At 41.9% G+C, this 10,213-nt stretch overlaps 1 protein-coding gene across 1 annotated transcript in view; it reads right to left on the bottom strand.

Moving 5' to 3' along the window:
• Positions 1-10,213, bottom strand: part of SNX16 (sorting nexin 16) — a 32,971-nt gene that overhangs the window by 8,985 nt on the left and 13,773 nt on the right. Inside the window, exons 4-5 of the mRNA XM_015425988.1 lie at positions 6,661-6,809; positions 939-1,008 (exon numbers count right to left, since the gene is read on the bottom strand). Of these exons, the coding sequence (XP_015281474.1) occupies positions 939-1,008; positions 6,661-6,809 (219 nt within the window). The remainder of the gene's footprint in view (positions 1-938; positions 1,009-6,660; positions 6,810-10,213) is intronic.

Below are 10,213 nucleotides of genomic sequence, written 5' to 3'. Positions count from 1 at the left end.
GCAGGAGGTGGAGGGAGGCGGCGATCGCCCAGTTAGGGCGGCGGCGGCAGCGGCGGATGGTGGGGTGGGGGCGCAGTTTGGCGCCCCTGAGCGCCGGCGCGCTCTAGGCGAGCACCTAGTTCGCCTAGCGGGCGAGCCGGCCATGGTGGGAAGGTAACAGCGTTCCGTGCGCCTTGGTGTTTAGTGATGCCGGCCACATGACCACGGAAACGTCTTCAGACAGCGCTGGCTCTTCGGCTTTAAAACAGAGATGAGCACCGCAACCCTAGAGTCGAATTCGACTGGCTTTCGAGCAAGGGAACTTTTACCTTTACTATATATGTCACTCTGAGTGGAGAGGATAAACTATAATAGATGTGAAAAAATGTTTTCCAAAAATATGAAACGAGCCAGTTAAGAAAGCTCAACAGTAATTGAGATCAAAACAGATGAAAAGCAGCATTAACAAAGCAGAGAGACTTGAATTTGAGACATCCAGACTGACACTCATTACAAGTGATAAATTGATCAAAGTTCAGAAAAAGAAACAAATTTAAGGGTAAAGAAATCATTCAGTTTCATTGACACTAAATGACAAGTGAGGCAAACGGAAGAATGCCAATGACATTTTTAGAAGAATGTGAAATTCTGTATAATTATTTCTTATTACTTCCTCATTCCTTTTCCTGCCCTTGGGCTCCTTGTCTTTTCAGCAATCTCTGCATCATTATTGGCTCTGTCTTTCTGCATATTCTGGTGTTCTTTTGGTACTAATGCAGAATCTATGGATTATTCATTTTGTCTCTTTTCCCATGGAGACATATTTTTGTGTCTGTGGTAAACAAAGAACAAATATGCGCTCTTCTGTTAAAAAACCAACCCAGTTACAGAACACTGTTAAGGCAAAGCTCAGGCTTAAGAGTGCAGTTAGTCGATTTTTGTAACAACAGATTACTTACCCTGCTCTCTTCGAGGCTATCAAAAGGCCCTGGTGGATCATCCAAACAAAGAAACTCCCTTACTGCAAGACTTAGAAAAAAAGAGATGGCAGAAAAGAGATATTAGTATCCAAAATAGAATAGCCCAATGAATATGCATATTAAAATACGATGCTTCTTTGAAATGTAGCAATTTGTTCTATTAAAAGAATCACTGTATTGAACTACTTGAGTTAATAATAAGTATGTTTCCCTTTATTTTTTCTTATGTTTTTGTGAAACTGTTTGATAGGGGAAGAAAAGGCAAAATAAAGATGAACTAACAGTCTAAAGAAACCCACTGGCTTAGATCCTGCCTAGAATTTCCATGCTGATTTCCCCCCTCTAAAAGGTAAAGGTTTCCCTTGCTTGAAAGCCAGTCAAATCTGACTCTAGGGTGTGGTGCTCATCTCTGTTTCCAAGCCGAAGAGACAGCACTGTCTGAAGACGCTTCTGTGGTCATGTGGCCGGCATGACTAGATGCCGAGGCACATGGAACGCTGTTACCTTCTTGCTTTCGAACTGCTAGGTTGGCAGGAGCTGGGACCACAGACAGGAGCTCACTCTGTCATGCAGAGCTCAGGTCTCGAACTGCAGAACTCAGGTCTCGAACTGCTGAACTACCGACCTTTCATTCTGCAGTTCAGTGTCTTAACCACTGGGTCACTGCAGCCCCTAAGCTGTTCTTGGGGGGGGGGTCCCCATTTCCCAGGAGCAGCCTTTGGAGAATATTTTGGGGTCCCCCCTCTACAGGACCCCAAAATACTCCCCAAATGCTGCTCCTGGGAAATGGGGGACCCTTCCTCCAAGAACAGCTTGGAGGGAATCAGCAATCTCTTCAAAGGAGAGGGAAATCATTGAAAATCCCACCCCTCTTGAGCCAGTGGAAATTTAGGAAGGATACAAGCAACCAGATTTTAAAATGATGTATAGTTTAAATCAACTGGCACATGTAAATATGAATCTGAATAGAAAATGTAACACTGTCTAGGAATCAAAGAAAGGCCAATTAATTCCAGGCACCCAAGGGGGTTCCAAAAATTGAGAAATACAACAGCAAGCCCTCTATGCCACATAGCAAACTTGTAAAACTAAGAGGAAATGCAAAAGCAGCTACAGATGAAACATGAGGATTTGCTGTTATGGTGATCTTGCCCTCTTCCCTTCCTCCCAGGCAGGATTTTCCCTCCATTTTCCCTTCCTTTCTGGTAAACAGCTGCTTCTTATCTGAAGGATTATGGATGGCCCACCCTGTCATGTTATTATATTTTGATGCTGGCTCATCCCAGGGACTTGAAGGAAGACACAAGATCACCTCCTTAACTTATACTTCTGAAAATGGCACATGAGCGGCTTTTGAAAGTGCAAAAATAAACAAAATACTTTATTCAATGCAGAGGGGAAAATGTCACATGACATCAGAGATAAAATGTCTGAGGTGAATCAATAATAACTCTGAGGTGATTTAGTAAAGTCACAAACTCCAGTTAATATGTTTCCGGCAAGTAAGAGGTTTTTATTTACATACATACATACACACACACACTTTTTATTGGGTTTTTGACACATAAATAACAAAAACAAAAACAAAACAAACACAAACACATAACACACGTGAATCCCTCCACCCACCAACCCCCTTCCAATTAATACTTATATTTCACACCACATTAATTAATTAATTACATTCTTTATAACTGATCCTCATTCTCCTGACCAAAAATTTAATTGGCCTACAGATCTTTCCAAATCTGTACTTATTTTCATACCGCTTATTTTGCATTAAATTATATATTAGCCATCCTGCTAGGGTCCTTGTTTCCATTTACAGTTTCAGGTACCCATATGCCAAAATTATTAGAACTCCGATATTAACTCAATTTCATACAATGAATTTCATTTCTATTCCCTTTTGAGCACACTATTGGCTAGGGCTGTAGCCTAAATTATACCTTGTCTTCAGAAGGAAAAGAAACAACAACTTATAAAAGCAAAATTATATTACTATTCAAGTTCATATTAAGGGTTGTTTAAATCCTGTTATATTCTACGAACCCACAATCCTATTATATTCTACCAACCCACATCAACAACCCAGTGTGATAGCAAAGTTATCTAGTAAGAGTTTTAAGCTTTTTATGAAGTCTTTGAATCTTTGAGATGAGAGGCTGTATTTTCAGTGTTTGCTAAACACTCCAGTGTACGTTCTTGAGTTTAACTTACTCTTCAAGTTTCAGAAGGCAGAGATACACTACCAAATCTCTTCTCTAAACAAACCAGGGATCCCTCCACTCTTTAGAGCTACCTCTGTTTTCAACTGGGCAGGGAATTACTTCTCTAAACTAGATCTATCCCTTTTTCTGGCTCGAATGGCGGTCTTCAGTGATCCTCCCTCTCCTCCTTGCTAACCTTCCCAGTCCTCAGTCAGTGCTAAACTCCAAATAACTTCTCCTCAGTAGTCAATTCCCAAGTCTTTCTGCTCAACCGATGCTAACCAATCCAATCCCTTTTAACAGCCTGTCACTCAAGGCTCTCTGAGGATCCAAGACTTGTTTATACAGCATTCATGAGCTTTTACAGTGCAGTCCATCACAGCTGTTCCCATAGCCCCTCCTAACACCCACCTATGGATAAGCCTAAAGCAGCTTTTCAGAGTCTGGTATTTATTGTACCAAATCCATATACCCCTATCCAAAAACCCATTCTGTGTGTACACCAGAATTGTTAAGAATTGCTATTCTGAGGGACAACAATTGCCTCCCACAGATTTGGAAGTTCCTTCTCTCCCAAGACAATCAATGGGCCACAAATAATTTGCAGTAGCACTCAAAGGAGCAGCTGGATTAGTAAACATTTATGTGGGCTAGTAACTTGTGGACTTATTTGCAAGGCCTAAAGTGCTTAATTATTGGAGTGTACAAATCTTTCATTTCCTGATTTTTAAAAAAGCCCTGTATTACATGAGTCATAGTGGAACTTCAAAATAATTTGGGCTCTAGATGCCACTTTTATGTACTTTCCAGTGTACTATTGCCTAGCAGAAGTTGTGCATCTTTGGCTGTGTGGAAGAATTCCTGAGGAAAAGGGATCCCTCTGCACATGAAAACCAGCACGGCTGATACTCAAAGTATAACCCAGGGGGCATGGCATCATTCTGCAAGTTCTTGGAGAGACAGAGACAATATGGTGTAGGGGCTGGAATGGTAGACAAGGATCTGGGGCACCAAGGTTCAGATCCTCACTCTGCTACACAAGCTTGCTGAGTAACCTTGGCTAACCTAACTCAGAGGATTATTTCCAGGATAAAATGGAAGAGATCAGTGTAAGCCATTCTGGATCTCCACTGGGGAGAAAGGCAAGGTATAAGTAAGTAAATACATATATATCTTTTCAGGGTGCTAGTATGTGGAAAGGTCTAGAACTGTAGGAAGGCCCTAAAAACAGAAAGCTCTTCATGGGATATCTATATTATATTATTTTAACACAAAGACAGTCACCAGGGAGTTATTACAGCATCATCAAATCTGCAGGATTCTAAGCTTGTCAATTAGCAGTGGATGGGGAAACTAAAGCCAGCATAGCTTTCCCACTCATAGCGTTTATAACAACCTATCTAAAAATCAGAAATGATTCTACTACTTTGGTTCATTTGACAGGTACAATAGCTGACCCTTCCCAAACATATTTACAGTGGACCATCTCTTCATGGTTGAACTGCTCTTTTGAAATTCTGTGGAATGAGGTTGCAAAATGGCTCTTTTAAAACAACTTATTATAGGAAAGCATTATGCTCTTCACCCTTGATTTAACTTGTTCCATAACACATTTAGACAAGACTACTGAATTACAGCTCAATGTTGATACACAAATATGTATCCAGTAGCTAGTACAGCAAAGCTGTTATGTGGAAGGATGATAAAAAGTACAATATCCTTTACTTACAATCAATGAATTTAAAATATCAATTGGGCTTTTTAAGGCAGGCTGTGGGTATGCAGCGCTTGATTGGACTACAACACACACAGTATGAAACTACGAAAACTAACCTCTTAAATTTTCTTAAACTGTATTACAACCATACTTGATAATGAGGTATGAATATATCTTCAATACATGAACTCTTCATGATCAGACACAAAACACTTCTGAATATTAGATCTCAGGGAGAAACAGCAATTGCTGTTGGAAATAGGATGCTGGACTAGATGATCTGGTTCAGCAAGGCTCTTTTATGTTCTTATAGTTAATATGCTTAATGAGTAACCATATGACTAGAGTTCCAATGCTAAATACACTTGGATCAGCAGAGTCCAATCAAAATTTAGGACTTAATTATGAAGACTTTAAGGGAGCAATGGCATTATTGGTTTTCCCTTTTTTCCTTTCAAACTGTTGCCCCAAAAAGGCACACGTGTTCTAGAAGACAGTGGTATAGCACAGTTAAGGCTCTATCTTGCCAAAGTCAAGAGAACTTTAAATGACCCCAAAGGTCATTAAAAAGACTCAATGTATGGAGACAAGGAAATTGTGAAGTCCTTCTGGTGGAAGGGCTCTTTTGACTCACTGAGATCACTCCCAAAGCAGAGGCAGGATGACCAGTGCCTGTGGGCTACTGAAACACATTCCTACATATTTAGAAAAATTCCGAAGCCATCAAACAGGGCAATCAAACTCCCTTCATGGATAAAACAAAGAAAGAGGCATCTTCTGTACATCATGGCCACTAATCCCAGAGTGACCCTCAATGACCTTTCCTTTCAAATCACACAAACAGAAAACCTGCTAATTTGGAGTTTAAAGGAGGGCTTCTGAAGCCCAGAATTTTAGTCAGCTGACCACAACAATTGCCCTTCACCATCATGCTGTTGCACCTGGGTACCAAGACTATGCTCACCATTCTAAACCAGGCAAAGTATGGCTGCTCCTCTAATCCCAGACAACTGTGTGTTCTCATTTTCTTTTCCCTCCTCTCTTGACTGACTTCCAGTAGCCATCCAATTTCTCCCCCCATTTCTTAGAGCACTGTCTCAACTGTAGCTTCATGTCCTCTTTTCCTCCTGCTCCATAACTGTTCCTGTGTCCATCGCTATGCCAAATCTTCAAGCTAGAGTTGCCAACCTCCAGGTGGTATCTGGAGATATCCTGGATTTACAATTGGTCCCCAAGTGACAGAGATCAGTTTCCCGGAAAAAAATGACTGCTTTGGAAGTTAGTCTCTATAGCATTATACAGTGTTAAGTCCCTCCCCTCCGCAAACAGCACCTTCTCCAGGCTCCACCCCCAAAATCTCCAGGAATTTCCCAACACAGTAGGGTTGCCAAGTCCATTATAGCCCCCAGCAGGGGACTTTGGGGAGCGTTCCCAGAGGGGGTGGGGCATCCCTGACGTGATGTCACGTTGGGGACGTCTGCCCCCACCCGATGGGCGCATGGGGAAACGCCAGCTTCCTGCACTTAAAGGGCCCCTTTAAATGCAGGGAGTCTGAAGGCTTTGCATGCCCGATTGGGCGCGCAGGAAACGCCAGCTGTCGCCATCATCTGTTGGTTTTACTTGTAAACTGTTGCTGGTTTTTTTTCTATTATGTTTATTAATCGTTTTAACTCTGTATTGTTTACGTTATTTTAACTGTTAGCCGCCTTGAGCCAGCGTGCCCAGCAAGGCGGGATACAAATAGAAATAATAAATAAAATAAATCATCACCTACCAATTAGCAATGTCTTTGTGAGCAACTAAATTCTGTAGGAATGCTTGCAGTCCCAGCTGTCTGTCTTCCAGAAAGTCAGGGTTGTAATTATCTTTGAACCAGCGCTTTGGTGGAAGTGCCAATCGAAAACCAGGAAACATATCTTTCAGCTGAAAAAATACACCAGGAGGTTATGACAATAAGGACTCAGATGCTTTCTGTATTCCTAAAAAATATTTTTTAAGTTCACACTAACCACGTTCTCCCCCCTCTTTCTCTCTTCCCCCCCCCCCGAGTTGTTACCCTTCAACAGATCTACATCCAAGTATAGGTCTTTGCAGCAAAGACTGCTACATCAAGGGACATTAAACTACTTAAAAGGGCAGCCACTGGTCCTCTTTGCATCTAGTTAGGAGAGTGTTTACTAAGTAAGGCTGTGACTCTTGCATCTTAGCATTAGTGTTCTCATCAACAATGACTACAATAACCAGGCTCTACAAGGAAGTAAAAAGAGGCAGCAGAAAACTAATGAAGCTTGAACGTCTAGCTAGTATTGTAATAGATAGAGTTTCATGATCTGGTTTTGGATTGGCTCTTCAAATATCGTTTTAAAAATCGTGTGCTTCCTGATTCCACTGGTCAGCTCATTGGACAGGAGTCTCCACAGCAGTGCATTTCTTATAGGATGAGCTGCTGTCCTGAGCATCAAGACATCTGGAAAATTTCTCCCAGAATACAACCCCTTTTCTTTGTTACACTGACACATGTATTAGCCAGAACAAAAACTACACAATGACTTTTGCATACTGGATCTTACTTTTTGTACCCTTATACTGTCTTCCTTGTGCTTCCCACAACCTATTTGAAAGCCACCATGATATAAATTCCATCTATTTCTCAGTCGTACAAGCAACAAAAAAAGTGGCAGACAAATTATCTGGGAATCTGACTATCTTGAAAGTATACAGTCAGTATCATTAGTTCATTACAGATGACAATTTCCAGAAACATCCATTAGGCAGATCCTAAGAACTGTGAGCAGAGCTCTAATCATAAAATATAGCTTTCACAACCTCCCCCTGCCTCAGAGTCACTGCAGTGACTCAAAAGGTCCATGCCAGAATGTCTAGAGACCCCCAAGAATGGGAAATGATGCAAGGTGTGTTACAAGAGACTGCAGGTGGATGGGGGAAATTGCAGAAATCATGGTCACACAAGAAAAACCACCTTCCATTTGGATGAGGAGGGCTGGATTCAACCCACTGCATGGTCTTCACTAATACTATACAGAGATATTACAGAAGTCACCAGTATTATACACAGGGCTATTTTTGGGCAGGAACGCATAGGAACGGAGTTCCGGCTGGCTCCCGAGTTGGCCATGCCCAGCAGGAACTCATTAGTATAATAGGCCACACCCAACAGCAGAAACTCATTAGGACTGGCTACATTAGCTGTTGACTTCCGGTTCATGGCGCGACAAGACGAGGCGGGGTAGAGAGAAGCTCTACCAGCAGCGAACTTCTTGGACTTTGGAGTGGTGTTTGTGCAAAGTTCTTTTTTTGGCACCACCACCGAGAAACCCTTGTAGAGGGATTCGGGCAAGGGGAGCTGAAGGAACGGAAGCGGCAGGTGGCGACCGGCGGCGGCATACCTTCTTACCTCAAAGCCCAGGTCCATGGAGACGCCTCTCGTGAGAGGGGCAAAGTCGGAGCTACCGGAACGGCAGAACCTCGTCTACTATTTGCAAATAAGGTGGCAAACTTACTTTTTGTAAAAGAAACGTTTTTTCCGTTTAAAAGAGTGGCGTTCGCTTTAAGGAGGCACATAAGAGGAGGCTTACGGCTGCGTACTGGAAATAAGCGGCAGAGAACAGCGCACAGCAGTGACGTAAGCCGGAGACGCGGAAGAGGTGAACGGTACCGTATTACTCAGAAGAGGTGTGATCGGACATTATTAGGGCTGGACTGTACGGACTGTATGGTCCCGAGTATAACCTGAATGTAGCTGGAAGGCAGAAGCAGTGTATGCCCGTGCAGATCAGGTGGAAGCAGAGACGAAGAGAAATAGCGGGCGGCTGTATCGCATGAGCATACCACCCGGCACAGCCAATACAGCACATTATAGCTTGGTGGAGAAGATTAAGGAAGGTGAAAAGGGAACGGGAGACGCGAAAAGACCTTGTGTACACAGAGACAGCGACTGAAGATTGAGGACACAACAGCTACGGCACGGCAAGAAGGGCAAAAGAAAGGGATCGGCGAAATGGCCTCTACCGAACATACCAGTCTGAAGAGCAGTTGTAATTAAATCTATTAAGCTTGGACCGCGCTAAATTGAGTCTGAAGATCTGAAATGTGAACAGTTGATTCTGATTTATTCTGATTGCCTGACCAATTGACGGACGGTTGGACCAACTAACCCATCAATGAACTACCCAAGCAACTGAACAAACTGGATGACTGATTGATTGACTAATTGACTAATTGATTTATTTATTAATCTACTAATTAATTGATTTACTTACTAATTTACTAACTTACTAATTTACTAACGGTACTAACGGTTCTAACTTAACTAATTAACTAATGGCTTAATTGAATAACTGATATTGATGAATTGATAGATTATTGATCAACTGATAGTTCAATGGAGAGCCGTCAATGACATTCTTGGGGGTTTGGATAGATCAGGGTTGTGATAAGTTTGTATGTACAGGTATATCCAACTCATTGAGGGGGGGGATAAATCTACAGCACTAAGGTAAAGGGTGGGCAACAAAAGGGTCGGTATCAAAAGACTCGTTATTCATTAAATGGTGCAGTAAGTTAATAGGTAAGGAAAAGTGTGGGTAAAGAAGAGAAATATTAATAACAACAGATAACAAATATTAAAATACAAAAAAAAATGGCCTCAGGAGCAAGGAGACCATCCTTTTCTGCCCCTGGACAGGCACAGGCACAGACACAGGCGATGCAGGTTAACCCGAAAGAACTAAATGCGCTCATACAAGAGGCAGTAGAAAAGGCGGTTAACCAGGCGGTGGAAAAAGCAGTTAACCTGGCCGTTGAAAATGCAATTAGTGTAGCTATACCTCCGGCAATTAGTGTAGCCATACCCCCTGCTATAGACGGGGCAATTAAAGCAAATATGGCCATGATCATAGAGAAAGTACTAGAGCCGCTACAAGAAAAAATGGACAAATTAACTGAGCAAGTTAATACGCAGATGACAGAAACCAAAAAACAGGTCAACCAAAATGTAAAACAAATTGAGAAATTGACAACGGTTGTAAATAATCTTGAAGATAAATCAGAAGATTATGAACATAAAGTTCTATACCTCCGGCAATTAGTGTAGCCATACCCCCTGCTATAGACGGGGCAATTAAAGCAAATATGGCCATGATCATAGAGAAAGTACTAGAGCCGCTACAAGAAAAAATGGACAAATTAACTGAGCAAGTTAATACGCAGATGACAGAAACCAAAAAACAGGTCAACCAAAATGTAAAACAAATCGAGAAATTGACAACGGTTGTAAATAATCTTGAAGATAAATCAGAAGATTATGA

Source organism: Gekko japonicus, unplaced genomic scaffold, assembly GCF_001447785.1.
Source record: "Gekko japonicus isolate JY-2015 unplaced genomic scaffold, Gekko_japonicus_V1.1 scaffold4017, whole genome shotgun sequence".
In the NCBI taxonomy this organism is placed as follows: domain Eukaryota; kingdom Metazoa; phylum Chordata; class Lepidosauria; order Squamata; family Gekkonidae; genus Gekko; species Gekko japonicus.
Note: the sequence above shows the minus strand (reverse complement) of the source record. Positions and strands in the feature narration are given on the sequence as shown.